Source organism: Esox lucius, chromosome 19 (genome assembly GCF_011004845.1).
Source record: "Esox lucius isolate fEsoLuc1 chromosome 19, fEsoLuc1.pri, whole genome shotgun sequence".
Classification (NCBI taxonomy): Eukaryota; Metazoa; Chordata; class Actinopteri; order Esociformes; family Esocidae; genus Esox; species Esox lucius.
Window position 1 is genome coordinate 32,591,324 of NC_047587.1, and position 18,169 is coordinate 32,609,492.

The window sequence follows — 18,169 nt, forward strand, 5'->3', positions numbered from 1 at the left end:
GTGTGTGTGTGTGTGTGTGTGTGAAGTTAATAGATTTATAAGATAATCCTGGGCAACATGGATAATGAGTACTGGAAAATAGTGACTTTCAGATCTTTTCGGAAACTAACATTTTGTTAACTGTCAATCTTATCCAGAGCAGCATAACAGAATGTATTTCTTAGATAGATATTAATTTCTTAATTGAATATGGCAAGTACACAAGTGAATCACAGTGAATCATAGAATCAAGCATATTGCTAACATTTATTTTAATATTGTAGCCTACAGTATACATTTTGAAAATAGGTTACAATTCAATGGCAGTTTACAGTTAGTATTTATCAGATGCTGTAAGAATACATGGCTTTTCCTGAAATCTTAACTTTGGGTTTTTAACATCCAAATCTAAATGAAACTAAATTAAAGTACAACGTAAAATAACTTTACTAATTTTTAACACAAATAAATAAATACATTATTTCAAGTTAAATTCATTTTTTTAAATGACTGTAATCGTCCAAAAAATGACCTAAAAATAAGATATAAAATGTGTCAGTCATTTATACAGATTCAAACTTCTTTTTCCTGCCATCCATGCCAGCCTGGTTATCAATGTTCTTACGCCAGTCAGCCACTTCCTCCTGCATAACACAAAGTTTACATATAGACATTTACAATGGGTAAAGATTCCTCTTTCAAAATGTTCACCTGTTGTTGCCTTACATACTGAAATTAAATCACATTAAATCCCACTTTTTATGGCATTATTTATACCCAGTAACCCACAATTTCCAAGTGATTATTATTTTTTTATTCTGAAAATTAATCCAAATTAACATATTAAAATACCCTATTTTGAATAAGTGAACACCCCCTTGGAATTGCAATTGCAAACTAGCTGAGGTATAATCAACCACCTTCCAGATCACAAATCAAGATAATTGGCTTCCATCTATGAACAATTGTAGTAATTTTGATTAGTTCAAAATCAGAGTATGTATATAAGAGGATCTCAAAAGTATTTGTCTATCCCGTGGAGCACACTTAAGACCGTTAGTGGCATATAGCATCACCCAAGACCTTGCATAGATCAGCTGTCCTTCCAAACTGGATCACTGTAGCAAGTTTGAGAGGCTACCAAGAAAGCATGTCAACTTTGAAGGAGCTTTATGCCTTTATGTCAAAGGACTGGTCAAAGTGTGGCCTCTATGGGAGGGTGGCAAGAAAAAACAAAAACAACGAATCTCGTTTGAACTGAGCTTTGTCCAGAAGCAGGTGTAGAAGTGGCCAAGTGGCAAAAAGTCCTGTGATCAGATGAAACCAAACTGAACTCTTTGGCATGAATACAAAACTATTATATCTTTGCAAAAACCCAATACATCTTCCACCCAAAGAACACCATGCCTACATGTGGTGGTGAGCAGCATTGTATTGTGGGGTGTGTTTCTCTTCAGCAGGAACGTAGAGCACTTGTCAAGATAGAAGTAACAATTCAAGTTGAATGCCTCTTGAGTGGCCTTGTCAGAGTCCTGACCTAAATCCCTTTGAGAAACTATGGAATTACTTGAACAGTGCAGCCCATAAATGGTCCACCATGCAATTTGACTGAGCTTGAACACTTCTGTAAGGAAGAACTGGTTGATGTTGCACAGTCTAGGTGTGATAAGTTAGTAGGGATGTATTCAAAGAGAATCATGGCTGGAATTTAAGCAAAAGGTGATTCGACCTAATATTAACTCAGAGGGGTATTTTACTGTTTTCATTCTAATATATTTTTCATTTTTTTTCATTGTAGACTGTAGGCTACATGTTAGCTAACTAGTGAAGTGCCAGCAACTCATTAATATTATCATAACCGAATGTCAACATCACAATACACTTTTCAAATCAAACCATGGGGCCACTTATATATAATAGATTTAGTATAACAGACACTCTTTTTCTTTTTGTCAACGTTTCCTACAAACAAATGAGTCATTAGGATGTCCCTTAGAATGTCAAGACAGAGCCGTTCCTGCAGAACACGCACTATGCATAGGGCCCAATACCTGGTAGGTATGCTTCCAACAATACATTACCTCAAGTAGCATGTGCTGTACATATACATATTTACATACTTTTTTTTACATATTTACATATTTACATCACATCACGTCTTAAAAGTGCCTGGAAAACTGTTTTTGTGTGGTTTCATTTGGAACTACTGAAAAAACACAGTTTCTTAATTACCTTTTTGGTATGTGCAGAAATGGTTGGACATCTTTTTTCTTTTTTACACAAAAAATCTATACTGTAAAATAATGAGCGCCTTTCGGTTCACTCCACAAAGATTAATAGCATATTGCGAACAACGTTAAAGTAGGCACATTTTTGAGAACCTGCCTAAAGGAACATTTGTTTTTCAACAGTTTTGCATTGGATGTTCCCTGAACCTGAATGTGGCATCACCTGACAAAAAATTAATAATCTGGGGTCAGACTACATAATAATAGGTATTTTACAGTACGTACAGTGGTGTAGACATTACCACCCTCAACCATTTAAGATCACCTGTACATTATAAATGTTCCTGCCTATGGGAACTGCAAAATGTACACATAGATACAACCATTCAATCTACTAGGATATTTCAGGTCCAATTAAATGAGAGCTGTGCATGGTCATTTGTTGTACTGCTACTTCGAGAATATGAAGCCATTATGGCAGTCTAAGGTAATTCGGAAAACAAGTATATATTTCAGATGGCAAATGTCTGCATAATAATTTTTGACTGTTTTTTAGTTTTTATAAATTACCTTTGCTCATCAAACTTGCCAGGTTGCAATACAATATATGAACTGCCTTAATATGAACAGTTATTGGATCTAGGTTAGAGCCTTCTAAAGGCTAAAGCCAGCACCGGTCAAGAATGTATTGTATAAAGTTGCTTTGCATGTACCAGTAAAATGTCCTAGCAGAAATACAACACATTTTCCATCTACTGCAAGTTTTTCCAAATACCCCATACAAAACCAAAGGTGAAATATCAACCTATTGACTGCAATATTATTATTATTTTTTTTTGAAACGTTAGGGTTCTTTGAGGTAACCTTAATCCCAAAGATTGTACATTGAAGTGATCTTCAGCTTTGTAGGTTTGTCTCACATTATACACTCACCTCCTCTTTGACCTCCTTCTTCACTTCTTTTCAAGTTAGCCCTGAAATCCATGGTAGCCTTGTGTTTGGTACCCCAGCAGAGCTGACAACATAGCATCAGCGGGACAAACGCACTTTCTTCAGAGCTGGCTTTTTCATGCCTTGGAGATCAACCACTTTCCATCCTTCAGGTCCTCAATCTGTCAAGAAGGTGAGTCAGGACGAAGTATAGACTAGTGGTTGTGGCCAGTATAACCATATGGAATATACAGGTAACTCACCTCTTTGTCAGCCTTCTTTTTCTTTTGATTCAGTGTCATATCTTTCTTCATCAAGCCTTGTCGACACCATCTGGCCCAACTTTTTTGATCATTTCCTTTTGGCACAACAAAACCATCACAGATCATTTGTTATAAGGCACCAGCTTATCACCAGTCTTCTACAATGTATGGAATAAATCACTTTCTATAGTAAAACAGTTACGGCACTGTTAAAGTCTTTAGCTTACAATGTGATTACTGTATCACAAAGGAATCAGAGTACACATGTAGAACTTCTAATCAAATGGAATTACAAGAATCTTACCACCAGGGCTGCTTGATCTCCAGACAGAATCCAGAGCAGGGAGCTCAGCCAGGAATTTGGCTTTTCTCCTGAATCACCTCCTGTTTCTCTGCTTCGATCTGATTAGCTGCAATCTGCAGCACCAAGCTCTGGAAAGGAAACAAAAAACTTAGTGAGCCAAACCCATTGTATTACTTTAGTATACAATAAGAACAGATTAGCTTGCTTTGGATGCTTAAGGATCATGGATAGCAAAGATTGAGATCACTGTCCTACGGTAGCCGACAGAATGGAAAGTTTGCACCAAAGTCATCAACACAAATATGAATAGATACAGTAGAATGTTGTCATTGTGAAATTAGTTGAGTTTACCTTCAGATGATGCTTGCGGCTAGGACTCATTTTTTTTCCTGTGTAGAAATCCATGTTTAAAATACTGGTGCAATACTGTATTCTGAACATGACTGGTGAATATGTGGACAGAGGGTCATTTTCAGTGGTATTTTTTGGCATGTCTATATAGGATAACAAGGTCCTAAAACATGCCATCACTAATCAAGCCCAAAAATTCAACAATATGGTTTAGACATATTAGTGATGGTTTAGGAAACACTAGGAAACGAGGAATGTTAGGGCTTGTTCGGAGAACACTCCTACTTTCAAATACTGGAACTGTTACAGATCCAGATAGTATTAAACGAGTATACTTACTCAGACATGACGCGGAATGTGTTCTTCAGATCCTGTAACGAAGAGGCAGACATTAGCATGCACTGCAGTCTGATGCGAGCATCACAAGCCCAATCAAAGTAAACAACAGTTAGTATCCAACTAAATTTAATTAAAACTAGTCTGCTGATAGAGCAACCTAACTTTCAAAGGAAGGAAGGAGAAACCTCATCCATTTTAAAGTAGGAGTTTTTGAAGCACAGCACAGAATCCACACTGTAGATACTTCAATACACTTACACGTGCATAAGACATAGCTGGCACATTCACAGTCCTGACTGCCAGCCCTGATGGTGTGCCCAGGCCTATCATGGGGAGAGCCCCACATCCTCCTCATGGTAGACTCCTATACAGTACTAACAGGTTGAAATGTCGTGCTCTTGTGACAGGCGTCACTTGATGTAACTATTTAGTATGCACTGTGTGAGTCTCAATGATATACATTTTGTTAGTCATTCTTTCATTTTCAAACAAAACACATCCAACCCTTTAAGCGTGATGGACAGTACAAGACATGAAGAAAAGAAGAGGGTTCTCACCTGTGAGTAGAGGAGAACAGGACACACTCGGGTGTAGAGGGGGAGACACTAGCAGGTTGCAAATCAATCAGGGTATATATGTAGACGACTGATGAATCAGCAGATACACAGGGCCCTCTTTATGGTGGTGGAGATTCCTCAGGCCAATGGAACTGCTAGCTCCTGAAATACCATTGACCCTTTCCTCCAACTCTTATAAATATCTCTCCCTGCAAATGTCGCCCAAAAGCTCCACAAAAGACATTGTGAAGAGATAAACCATAAAGTAATCTACCGCCTCACGCGGACTGAACCCAGTGAGCAAAATAATTGAAACATTTATCTTCAAATTGTATTTGCTTATAGGTAAGGCACTAATAACTTTTTCTTGAATGCTTCATGAGATGACATATGGAAAGACATCTTATTTCTGTATGAAAATATACTGTTGGTTTCATCAAGGGCAACATGTTTGAGGCCATTTTCAGGTTTAAACGATTACTTTCAGAATATTTAATTGGCCAATCCTGGTTCCTGGTTGGGATTAGGATCACAGCCAATAATCAAATTGGTAATCAGTAGGGATAAGTCAATGAAGTTAGAAGTAAACATTAGATGTGTTAGATATTTTTGACAGACTTTGCTACAGTAACTTGATCGATATCCTCATGGGAACAGAATGTCACTGGGAACACTACATTTTTTGGAATTAGAGATTTTCCTGAAAACTGTCCTAACAATGGCTTGACCAGACAACGTTATGTAGCCTACTTAAAAAGATAGTTCAAACAAAAATAATTTGGGTTTTGTCTGAAGGCCCCTAAGTGTCATATCTGACGATAAGCCATTCTCCATTTTGGTCTCAGCCTCAAGTTAGCCTCAATAGTTATGTCCATAGTCAAAAATGTAAATTGTGCAACCCACAAAAAGAACATCGCAAGCAGAAACTAGAAAATACTTGAAACTAAGTTTGGGTAATCTGTCGTGCTAGCAATTTTTTTTTATTTTGATAGCATACTGCCAAAATTGCTGCTGGTATTTTTTACTGCAAACTTGAAAAATGTTTACTAGCCACCACCTAATTTCCTCAGTTATGATGTATTCATTGAAGTTATTTAAAATAACAACTACACTGACCCAGATATATTGTCAGGAGCTAAATTAGTTTGCGTATTTTCATCTGTGTTGTTTAGAATTGTAGACATACGGTAAAGAGATTTTAGGTATCCACACACAAACACACAATTAAAAAGTGTGGGTGGAAAATAATGTCGGGTGCAAATTATTGTCTTAGTTAGATCAGAGTTTTGACCCTTGACAAAGTCCTTCTTGACCCATGATCTGCCTTCCATTGACATATTTAGCTTTCAACCATTTTGGAGAATTCTGCGAGTAGGCTATGTATTGTTTGCCTAGAAATTATGAGATACGGATTTATGTTTTACACATTGTCATTTACCAATACAGAGTTTGCAAATTGTAGAATATTGCAATTAAAGAAAGTAGTATATTGTAAACAAAGAAAGTAGTAAATATTACATTGAGGTTTTTTATTCAATTTGCAATGTGGGATCATGATCCAATTACACAGCTCAACGCATGAAGATGTGAGAGTTTGAGAATATTAGCTGCCTGGCTATATTGAAAATAAGAATTGATTTGCCATTTAAAAACATTATTTTGGCGAAGACAACATCAACAGTTTATTTGTGGTATACAATGCTCCAGTTTTAAGTTGAATAGTTTGAGTCAGTTTCTGCTTGCAAAAAAATGAGAAAGACCTATTTATTGATGCTTATAAAAATATATATATTAACATGCTTAAGAATCCAAGAGCTATGCATATCTAAAGTAATTAACAAATGCTGTTTTATTTTGGAGTATTTATTTATTTAGGTACTGTAGCTTTGGCATGAATATTAGACAAAGGGAAATTAATTCTGAAATGAAAACATGGAAAAGGAAGGTAAAACGTATCAGACATTTATGCAGCCTCAAACATCTTCTTTCTGCCATCCATGCCAGCTGCTTCATCCACTTTTGCGCGCCAGTCACCTATTTCCTCCTGCATAACACAACGTTGGTGATGTGACGCTTATAGAGGATACGGTAGAAATGACATGTATATTATATTTGGTACACCTGCCATTAACTCCTACATTGCAGTTATTCATTAATTAAAAGGTTTCCAAACAAATACCCACCTCCTCTTTGACCTCCTTCTTCACTTGTTTCAAGTTGGCTTTAAAGTCTATGGTAGCCTTGTGCTTGGTTCCCAGCAGAGCTGACAACATAGCATCAGCAGACAAACGCACTTTCTTCAGAGCTGGTTTCTTAATGCCTTGGAGATCAACCACTTTAATCTTCAGGTCCTCAATCTGAGAACATGGTGAGTGAGGACAAAGTCAAAACCAGGTATTGTTTTTAAGATCAGGACCATATTATATTTTATTCACGGCACCTCTTTGTTAGTCTTTGCCACTTTTGCTTCTGCGTCATATCGTTCCTCATCTATTTTGTCGATGGTTAATGCCAACTTTTTAATCATTTCCTGTTGGCAGATAAACACATGATGAGATGTGCCATATGACAAACATAAAACAATAATCACTGCCATCTGGAGTTGTGTGCCAGTTTATCTCTCGTGATCAGCTACAATGTAACATGATACTGTCGAGAATTTGCATTGGCTTATGCATAAACTCTATTCAGGTTTCACAACTATTCTCCCAATTTGTCCTTTAATGCCCAGCATTTTGTAAATAATCATAAATGTGATGTTTGGGATAAATCTCAGTCATTTCATAAACATTTTGGAGCAGATCAAATTCATTCAAATGCAAATGTTTATAACATTTAGCAAAATCCAAACAGTATATAGAATGATAATAATTCTTACAATTACTCATTGTATTGATGCATGGATTATATTGGTACAAGTACCTGCAGCTCAGCAATACCCCCAGACATATTTGGAGCAGGGCAGTTTTCTGCCATATACGTTTCCTTTGCCTTTTTCATATCCACTGCTTCTTTCTCCAGCAGGTTTTTCGCAATCGAGAGCATCACGCTCTGGAGTCCAAATGGAAAAGAGTGTCAGAGTAATGCAGACCAAGACCAGACAAAAATAAGTTGTACCCATTAATACAAAAATGCTTTTGCCCAGGAAACATTTTAGATACTCTCAAATATACAATATATCTTCATAAATTTCAAAAAGTCACCTTGAGGTATAAATAAGTGTGAATAAATAATTGATAGCCAAAAAGATGTAAACTTTAGGTGCATCATGCCAGCTACTGTTTTTCTGAAGAATGTGTGTTTTCTACAGCATGATATTTTGTTAATGTTGTTAGGTTGTTGATGTGTATTTGTTGTAAACAGGGCAGACTATAAAATGGTAAACTTGAACACAGCATGACTTCCCTATTAAAATAAAGGTAAAATGCAAATCATATATACATAGTTTGTATTTAAGTAATTCTTTGAACAGTGTAAAACTGCTTTGACAGGAAAATCTTTAAAATACGAATTGTTTAATAGAGATAGAGAAAGAAAGATTGTTACATATAAATATATTTGCCTTTATAAGTAAAGGTTTAATAAAAAGATGCTAGGATGACAACTGATTTTCATATTAGAAAGGACATTGATTTAATTATGACGTTACCTTCAGATGAGACTTGCGACTCGATGCCATCTTTTTCCTGTGAGAGGAAGTAGTCACATTGTTACAATAATCTAGATGCTCATACAACAAGGAACAGTCCTTAAAATCGAATGAACATGATACTTACTCAGACATTTTGATGGTTTCTTTTTGTCACACCTTAAGACAGAAGATTGAAATAAAAATTGAAACACTAATATAACAACAACTGGAGTGTCATATAGATAATGAGCACTCAGCCATTATAATGTCTCTGTCTGCCAAATCCACCAAATTAGCACACTGAAAATGGAAATATAGGTAAAAAAATGTACATCAGAAATATTTTTAATTAGATAGAAATTAGGAGTCAACCCTGGCTCACATTGTTGGGGGAAGTATTGTATTTCCTTTTGAAGTGCTGACCCAGGACATGAAACTGAACTTAGAATCTTGGAAGCTAGCCATAGGCAATAGAATGCCTCCTAACTAGTTTCACATTGCAGGTGTATGAATGTATGAATATATGATATAGTCACAGGCATGTATTGAATGGCTGCTTGCCACTTGGATCAAAAACACACAGAGTTTCTTATTCCCCTGAGATAAACAAATCTAAATTTGTATTTGGCATGCTTTCCTATGGTGTGCCTAATTAATAAGAACTGTAAAAACCATTTTTACAATTTTTTAAAATGCATTAAGACACTACAAAAAGGTCTGTAAAATATACTTTAGAGGGATTTTTTGCTTTAACGTTTTATGTTTTCCATAAAAACTTTCAGGAAATAAAACGTGCTCAGGAATTTAAACAAGGCATGACCTAAATACTAATTTGTTGAGATTTGAATATAGTTACTCAAAGAACAGTAAAAAAACAATCTTAAAACACTACAAATAGCTCTTTAAAATCTCCATGAAATTAAGTAAGAAATGAACAGCCTATATTTAAATAGTAACTTAAATAGTAACTTAACATAAACATTTTTATTTTGTCCTAACTGTTTATATCATGTCTTATTCCCATCATCTAAAAGACTAACACAGAGGAAAATAATTTAAGATTACCAAAACACAGCACAACAACAACAGCAGGTAACACAAATCGCTTGAGCTATCTCAAGGACCAACACATAAAATCATAGTATAATATTCCTAGTGACCAAGAGGGTTCAAATTGTAAAGCTAACTCTACTATATAAAAAAGCTACATTTACATTTAGTGATGTAAAACATTAACATATCTGTCAATCATGTACACGCAATACATCTCAGCAAATGACTGCATTAAACACACAAAATGCTGTGCAGATTAAGCTTAACCAAGTTGGCTCTCATACAGTACATATACTAAACACTTGATGTGGCGGTGGGCCCCGGAACTGAACCCACTACATTTATATAAGTCCTGTTCTCTACCAACTGAGCCATACTGGACCACAGAACCACTGAGGTCTTATAACTGAACAGAAACCAACAGTTTCAGTAGCAGTACTACATGCAGCACAAACAGTCAAAAGTTAGATGCATATTGTGGCTGCTGGAGCACTATAAAATCCCATGATAATACTCACCTATGAAGAAATTATGACAAATCACGAGCAGCTGGGAGAGCTGAAGAGGATGGCAAGCAACTGACAGATGAACTGATGCAGTACCCAGTTTTAAATGTGTATGGGTGGATACCAGTTTTTCACCCCTCCCTCCCCATGGCAGGTCATTCTTTATGGTAATGGTCAGTTATGCTGTCTGCCTCCAGCCTGCCTGATATACTGTCCTATCAAGCCCTTGAATATCATAGTGTCCTCCCTCCCATCAGAAAGCCAAGCCTGGCTCTTACATTATGCTATAACATGATAGGTAACCCTCCTCATGAGGGCATTCTGGTCCCACATCTTAAAATAGGCTCCACATTTACCCAACAGATAACTATAGTTTCAGTAACTTCTAGATGTTTTTCTCAGTATTATGAAAGCGTGACTAAACAATAACTAGCAACAGTTCGTCAAAGCTTTCAGCTACATATCTACATTTATTTTATCCTCATACACTTGGTGCTCACAGGATAGCATAGATAGACATGATTCTAACATAAATCTAAACATGAACATATCCAGTAATCACGTTTAGGTAGGCTAACCCATTAATTGTGTCAACTAATGTCAACTATCATCGTTGTCACAAATGAACACTTCCAATCGGCTAGCTGACCTGTTGTATATATATTTTAAAGGGTATTTGCAAAATATGTTGTTTGAAATAGTTTGTTATTGTTGGTTTATTTACTCTCAGCAGATTCTGCATCTGCAATGATGAAATTAAGAAGGAAGGGGAGCTACAGTGACCCCGGATGATCACAGTAAACAGAAGAAAATAATGCATTACCAGTCCCAATTAAATGAATAGGTCTGTGAGTAACTTGTAGTCTTAGCTTTTGAACAATGGAGGAATACACAAGTGAATATGGACTTAAAAAGTGAGCAGAGTTGTTTAAGTATATCTGGAGCAAGACTACCAGACTGAGAACAACAACATGTATAACTAGTCCTACTGTACATTCACCAGCCAGTTATAATTTTTTTTTATAAAATCCTGTATTGGTTTTCTTGCTCTGTAGGCAGTCTATAGACAAGGTACAACAGCAATCCATGCTTTGGTTTAGTTTCTGTGGCACCCTTTCAAAATGTTAATGTTTAAGAATATCTGGAACATATCCTATTGAAGTTATCAGAAAGATATTTGCATTTTTTTATGATAATAAATTACATCACAGTATTTTTAAGTGAAAGACAAAAATGAAGTATATTTCCAAGACTGTAGAAGTTAGTTATTTAATGGACACACCAAGAGGTTTCCATTTCCCCTTACCTGTGGTTGTGTGAGCTGTGATTGGGCAGTAGAGGGTCACATGTCAATGCTAATCCTCCAACGTCTGACTCTCACTACTCCAGAGATGTCTCAGTGTACAGCACCAACCTATAGTACAGAATCACAAGCCACAATGAAAAATGTTGTAGTGAGTGCTCAACTTCCCTAGTTAATATTATTTTCTGTAACTATTCAAATTTAAATAATGCTCTTGTATATTAATATTCAAATGCTTAAAATGTATGAAAGCTTCATCCCAAATGTCATTACAAACGTCATAAATGCTTATCATTTTTATGATTTACACTAAATTATCATCAAATCCTATAATTTTTTACCACTAATGTAATCATTATTTATACTAATATACAAAAAAGTACAGTATTCACGCTCATTCATGAAAGTTGTTAAAACAAACTTACTAAATGAGTGTTGTCATTTAGTATTTGTATTAGTATTGACCCTAGCATCTACTGTTGGATAAGTCATTGTATAAATACGTCAGTATCAGTTTTCATGCACAACAATTATAGGAGTCATATTTACCTCAAGTGCGCAAAGTAAGCAGGTTTCCACAGACACAAAGAGAGAGAAGAAAAAGAGAGCGAAGGAACAGAGAGAGAAGGAACAGAGAGGAAAAAAGAAAACATGCACAAAGAATATTGCGTTTGGTGTGTGTGATGGGTTCTGAGAAAAGGAAATGTAAGCTTAAAGGAATTAAGGATTTAATTTGTATACCTTGCGTCTAACATGCCCATTGTTTTGGTTATGACTAATGTTACATATTATCTTAATTCTACCTAATCCTACCAGTCAAATGTATGAGTAGGTGTAGTTTCTTAATCACCAAAATACAAAATATACTTCAATACATTTTTAAAAGCACTTGTTCTATGAATGATATTATTTATGACAGATATAACAAAGATATTATATTCTATAAATACTTCCGTAAGGTCGGCCTACATTTCTTCATAGAATAAGTGCTCATCAAATAATAAGATAGCTCATCTTGGAGGTGCTGCAAAATTCCTTGATAACATGTACAATTATCAAATTGCTGTTTTCTGTATAGGAGTAGTCAAGGATGGGGTTTAGGAAAACAGGGAAGAGAACAGGTTCTCTGCTGACATCTTGTGGTTTCACTTTTCATTATATGTGATGAAATGACATATAAATAATATTTTACAGTAGAAATGCAAGCTAAATAAAGCCAATTGTTACTTAGTAAATACAGTCCATGTTTAAATTAAATTGTATTCTCATCAAGTTACTTTGTAGTGGCACATTATATTCTAATAAATCTGACATTTATTTCTAAATGTTTGAGGAAAATATAATCCTGCTGAATATTATTGCAACACGCATGTTACATACAAAAAACCTTTCTGGGCTGGAAGTAGATAACCTAAATAGAGATTTCTGATATGTGCACATGACTAACGTAGTTGCCAATTATTAAAATAATGTATATTGAAAAGCGCAAGTTATGGATGCCTCACTATATCAGTGCAAAAGTAGTAGTAAATTAACAAACGTGCATACCAATGTTCAAGAGAAATGATTATCAAAAGTATCAAACCAATGCTGTCTTACTTCAAATTATTTATTACATTACGTCACTTAGGCATGATCGATGGACATCTAGGTAAAAAAAAAAGCTATCTTCCATAGCTGCTGTTTACTTTTGACATAATAAATAATTTAAGGTAAATTAATTGACAAAATGACTAGCGCTGTTACGGTCCAATACAATAATCAAAAAGCTAGATGAAAAAATGTATGTCATTTATGCAGATTCAAACTTCTTCTTCCTGCCATCCATGCCAGCCTGTTCATCAATGTTCTTACGCCAGTCTCCAACTTCCTCCTGCATCACAAATAGTTTATGATCAGGCATTCGTAATTCAACTTTTGAACATATTCGGGACAATTGCCATCAACTCCTACAGTACACTGATTTATTGATTTAAAGGTTTCCAAACAAATACCCACCTCCTCTTTGACTTCCTTCTTCACTTGTTTCAAGTTGGCTTTAAAGTCTATGGTAACCTTGTGCTTGGAGCCCAATAGAGCTGACAGCATAGCATCAGCCGACAAACGCACTTTCTTCAGAGCTGGCTTCTTCATGCCTTGGAGATCAACCACCTTTAACTTCAGGTCCTCAATCTGTGAGTGAGTCAGTGCAAAGTCAATACCAGCAGTTGTTTCCAGGAGGGGGACAATGTATAATGAAATTCAATGTACCTCTTTATCTGCCTTCTTCACTTTTGCTTCTACGTCATATCTTTCCTCATCAACCTTGTCCACGGTCTGGCCCAACTTTTTGATCATTTCCTGTTGGCAGAACAGACATCATACCTCATTTGTATTTCATTCAGCTTTTTTGCACAAGGATGAAGATTGGGATGAATAAAACGTAATCAATTTATTTCCGTTTCTATGCAAATTGAATATCAACCAAATGTAGACTTGGTGCATACTGCAGTATAAAGTACCATATGCATTCTACAGAAAGAAAGATAATTCCTTTAGGACTCATCTATTTCATGATTGTATGGATGAAGACAAGGTCTCATCCAGCACAAAAGTATTATTCTGCTGTCCTAATAGTAGAGCCCTTTGAATAACTACTTTTGGTTCTAGTGAGAACCTTTTAAGGTTCCATTAAGAAAAAAAATTCACAAAGAATTCTACATGTAACCTAAAAAGAACCAAAAATGGTTCTCAGAAAGCATGATGGGTTTTCGGGACAACTAAAGAACCCTTTCGGTACCAAAAGTGTAGGTTTTCAGGGGAATTAAATGTGAATAAACTGGTTGCAGAGGTCCAATACCTGCAGCTCCGCAAGACCCCCAGATAAATCAGGTTCTGGGCAATTTTCTGACATATATGCTTCCTTTTCCTTTTTCGCGGTAGCTGCTTCAAGCTCCAGCATGTTTTTTGCAATTGAGAGCATCAAACTCTAGTGATAAGGTAAGAAAGAGAAATTTTTAGACACTTAAAACATTTTGGACTTAGTATTACAAACATGCTTATTCCAGGTATGAATTTTAGACACTCTTGATACATTCAATAAAGGAACTTTGGGTATAAAAACGATTTTTAATGAATATTTGAAAGTCCCGGCAGGCACAAGCCAGGAATACCTTTTATCTAGTACGTATTGTGGAGTTAAAAGTTAAATAGAAGAAATTTGAATAAAGTAGTTTTTAATATAACTTGGTAAAGTTGGAATTTATCAGTGTATTTACCTTCAGATGACTCCTGCGACTCGAATTCATCTTTTTCCTGTGAGAAAAACAGTGGTCATATTGTTTGAATGATTTAAATGCTGGAACATAATGCATCATATATTGTATTTTAAGGAAACCATGTCTAAAATGTTACTTACTCTGACATCTTGCTGGTTTACTTTTTCCACACCTTTTAAGAAATAGAAGAAAAAAAGTATTAACAATGCCAAAATGTATCCACCAAATTAGAATATTAGTACAGATATAATTCAGTTTATTTCCAAACAATTAAGAGCCTACCCTTGTTAACTCTAGTGGGTGGTGTGTGGCATTTCTTTTTGTAATGCAAACAAGCAACTGCAATTTCTGATTTTAGCATAATGTTGTTAGATACTGGCAATGGAACAACTTGACATTTGAAGTTGTATTAAATTACTGCTTGCCACTTGTAACAATTTCGTGATTTAACAGATACAGTTTCAACTTAAGTACATTCTCAATGAGAGTTTCACATTACACTGAGGTAGACATCTCTATACTGGTATTTGGCATGCTAAGGGCTGGCATACATAATTACAGTGTTGCAGTCATACCAACAACATGTTACTGTAACTTTTTACTTATGTGTTAGAATTCTGAGTTGCTCTTTGAAATGTTAAATGTTTCAAAAGATATTAAAAGCATTTTGGTGTAGCTTTGGTTTGTCCAGGAGTCTAAACCTCTGCCTCCAGTACAAATATGTGTGGCAGTTTAGGTTTAAATCAGGACCACTGATCTAGCAAAGACTTTTCAGGCTTTCCGGTCAAATGAAAAGCATTAAAATGACTGAAACAAAATCTTAGATAATAATACATTTGAGTTGTTTTGACCTCCCAAAGCATACAGTAGTTAATTCTTTCCAATTATCACTTTAAACACAGATTTATGTTCACTTAATTATTCATGAATGTTAAAATATTATTTAAACGTAAAATAAACATCTTTATTCATCCATGATGCACAGCACATTTGTTCTGATCTTTGTTTATGTCATGACTACACATGTTCATAATCAATAACCATTTAGGTTTGCCCAAACACAGATCAAAAACATCCAGGTAACAAGGCTCCTTTGGACAACCTGTGAGACTGAGAAATGTACCCTCCCTGTCTTGTAAAGGCCTTGTGGCTCAGAATGTACAGCTAACTACACTTCATAAAGAGCTAAAATCACATTTAAATACACACAACAATCAAGCACTAAAATAGTAGCTAATTAAATACTCAAATTCCTTAATATCTGTCAGTGATGTACATAATCATTGCAAACATAACAACTATAACATAAACTAACTATCCTGTGGATTCACACCAAATCTATATATTTTTGCATCTGATCAACCTATATGACATTTATATCTGAAACACGTTCACTATCTAACAATTTTTAAGTACCAGGCCTTCAACCCAAATCCCTGGTGGTGCTAGAACAGAGCTTTCAGACCTGAGCCATCTAGGAACACAGACCAACTGAGATCTCATTACTTCATATTTACTTTAAGTACAGAAACCAACATTTCATCCACAGGAGGAAAACTTGATAACATTCAAAAGAGCCATGAGGCAGATACTTATTATGGCTGCTGGAGCACCATAACATCCTACTATTATACTCACTTATGAAGGAAATTATAACAAATGAAGAGTAGCTGGCAGAGCTGAAGAGGGAGAGGATGGCTAGCAACTGGCAGATGAACTGAGGGAGTGTTCTCAGTATTAAATGGTTAAGGGTGGATACCAGTTGGGTATCCCTCCCTCTACATGGTAATGTTTCTCACAGTAGGTCAGTCTTTATGGTAATGGTCATAGTATCCCCCCCAGCAGCAAGCCAAGATTGGCTCTTGCATTATTCTATAACATGGGGGGTAAAATGCATAGGGCAGTATGATCCCTCATCTTAAAATAGGCTCCAAGTTGACTGACCAGATTACTGCCGTTCCAATGACTTCCTGATTTCTTGCACTATAACATCAACAATAATACACAACCGCTTGCCACGATATCACCCCCCATATACTTGTTTTAATTGAATTAGAATAAGGGGCATTTGGCAGCAGAATGACCTGGCAGGGCTGGTCTTGTAGGGTTAGTCCAATATTCACCAGCCATGTAACTAAACACAAATGTGATGATCCATATTTAAAAAATGGCCCAGATTATGTGGTCACAAATGTTTATGCAGCTTTTTATAAGATTTGAAGCTGTCATCTTATTTCAGTAGAAGGGCTCCTGGTTTTTAGTGACAGGCAAACATGAAATGCTAAGTTTGATTTATGTGTTGAACTGTAAGACAATCTGTTCTTTAAAAGCACAGTTTGTTGGATTCAGTGAAAGTGTTACCTTGAAAGTGAGGGTGACGGTTGGTTTTTGCAAATTGGACTTACTGCAGTCGACAAGAAAAAATACCAATAGGGGAAACATGCACTCTCTTGTTTGTAAATGTACTTATATAATTGATTGCCATTGCCTTATTTACGGAGCTATAATGCCTTTAACCTTTTTTTTTCCTTCATAATACACCTGGATATTAACATAAATCACTCATCCAATTCTCCTTTTCCATAGAGCATGACATTCTTCATGTAACCAAATTTATGTCTGCACTGAGAATAAATAACATCACATTCTACGCACCGATTAGCCATGGGGTCCAGTGGAGGGCAATACAATTGGTCAGCACTACAAGGGCTTGACGGGATAAATGAATATGGTTGCCTTGCTTCGTCGTGCTGCTGTGATTCCTCCTTGCGGCTGTGAGGTCAATGAAGGTAGAACATCATAGAATGAGTTCACTGCTGGCACATAAAGAGAGAGCAGCACGATCCAAACAGCACGATCCAGAACAGCATCAGATGTGCATCAGAAGACATATATCTCAACATTGACTGTCTCTAGTTTGTTCAGAGTTGCCACAATGAAGTATGGCTTAATCACAAATTGGATATCACGAAATTGTGAAGAAGAAAAACAAAAAGGCTTAAAAAAAACATGAATAAATTGTAAAAAATCTATAGTAAGTGAAAGGCATAAACTGGTATCTACCACTAAAATGATCCAAGTTTTGCCAATGTAGCTCTATATACGTGAGTTATATAGACAAGCCCCAAGGTCTCCCATTCCCTCTTACCTGTGGTTGTGTGAGTTCTGTCGGGGCAGTAGAGGGTGATATGTCCATGCTAATCCTCCACTGTCTGGCTCTCAATACACCAGAGATGTCTCAAGGAACAGCAGCCACCATCTGTATGGTGTCACACTCCACAAGAAAACATAGCTTCATCAAGAGTAAACATTCTCACATTCTCATTTGTGTGTGAGAAATACTAACAATCCTATTGACTAAAACTCATTAAAATAAAGTAAAATGTTCACAAATAATCAATTACAAGTTCTTGGCAGGTCTACATTATTATACAGGTAATATTCATGTTATAAATGCTTATTTAAATC

General features: G+C 35.8%; 2 protein-coding genes and 1 long non-coding RNA gene across 5 annotated transcripts; all 3 read right to left on the reverse strand.

The window, feature by feature from the left end:
• Positions 1-222: 222 nt before the first annotated feature.
• Positions 223-10,263, reverse strand: LOC105028885 (troponin I, fast skeletal muscle-like). 2 transcript variants are annotated; one of them, XM_034288227.1, is made up of 7 exons: positions 10,154-10,263; positions 8,728-8,759; positions 8,601-8,637; positions 7,874-8,002; positions 7,392-7,481; positions 7,135-7,308; positions 223-623 (listed from the first exon to the last, which is right to left on the reverse strand). In XM_034288227.1, the coding sequence occupies exons 2-7, from the start codon at positions 8,733-8,735 to the stop codon at positions 543-545; spliced, it is 519 nt and encodes a 172-aa protein (XP_034144118.1). In that variant the 5' UTR covers positions 8,736-8,759; positions 10,154-10,263; the 3' UTR covers positions 223-542. The 2 variants fall into 2 exon arrangements, with proteins under 2 accessions (XP_034144118.1, XP_010900233.1); XM_010901931.3 differs by lacking the exon at positions 223-623 and adding an exon at positions 6,799-6,995 and having other exon boundaries at positions 10,154-10,246.
• On the reverse strand, positions 3,704-4,950 carry LOC105028894. The gene is made up of 3 exons (XR_004574788.1): positions 4,395-4,950; positions 4,056-4,093; positions 3,704-3,832 (listed from the first exon to the last, which is right to left on the reverse strand). It is a non-coding gene; the product is annotated as an uncharacterized LOC105028894 (long non-coding RNA).
• A 2,769-nt stretch (positions 10,264-13,032) lies between the features above and the next one.
• Positions 13,033-17,943, reverse strand: LOC105028884 (troponin I, fast skeletal muscle-like). 2 transcript variants are annotated; one of them, XM_010901928.3, is made up of 8 exons: positions 17,850-17,943; positions 17,357-17,473; positions 14,842-14,873; positions 14,702-14,738; positions 14,284-14,412; positions 13,695-13,784; positions 13,443-13,616; positions 13,033-13,317 (listed from the first exon to the last, which is right to left on the reverse strand). In XM_010901928.3, exons 3-8 carry the CDS (start codon positions 14,847-14,849, stop codon positions 13,237-13,239), a joined length of 519 nt encoding a protein of 172 aa, XP_010900230.1. In that variant the 5' UTR covers positions 14,850-14,873; positions 17,357-17,473; positions 17,850-17,943; the 3' UTR covers positions 13,033-13,236. The 2 variants fall into 2 exon arrangements, with proteins under 2 accessions (XP_010900230.1, XP_010900231.1); XM_010901929.3 differs by lacking the exons at positions 17,357-17,473; positions 17,850-17,943 and adding an exon at positions 16,340-16,421.
• Between the last annotated feature and the right edge of the window lie 226 nt (positions 17,944-18,169).

What these genes read in the sequence shown, in the direction of transcription:
- LOC105028885 (XM_034288227.1), bottom strand. An exon ending in GTCGCAAGTCTCATCTGAAG is followed by an intron (nt 8,003 to 8,600) that starts GTAACGTCATAA and finishes TTTGGACTCCAG; the next exon opens with AGCGTGATGCTCTCGATTGC. An exon ending in AGAAGGAGGTCAAAGAGGAG is followed by an intron (nt 624 to 7,134) that starts GTGGGTATTTGT and finishes TGTGTTATGCAG; the next exon opens with GAGGAAGTGGCTGACTGGCG.
- LOC105028884 (XM_010901928.3), bottom strand. An exon ending in GTCGCAGGAGTCATCTGAAG is followed by an intron (nt 14,413 to 14,701) that starts GTAAATACACTG and finishes CCTTATCACTAG; the next exon opens with AGTTTGATGCTCTCAATTGC. An exon ending in AGAAGGAAGTCAAAGAGGAG is followed by an intron (nt 13,318 to 13,442) that starts GTGGGTATTTGT and finishes TTTGTGATGCAG; the next exon opens with GAGGAAGTTGGAGACTGGCG.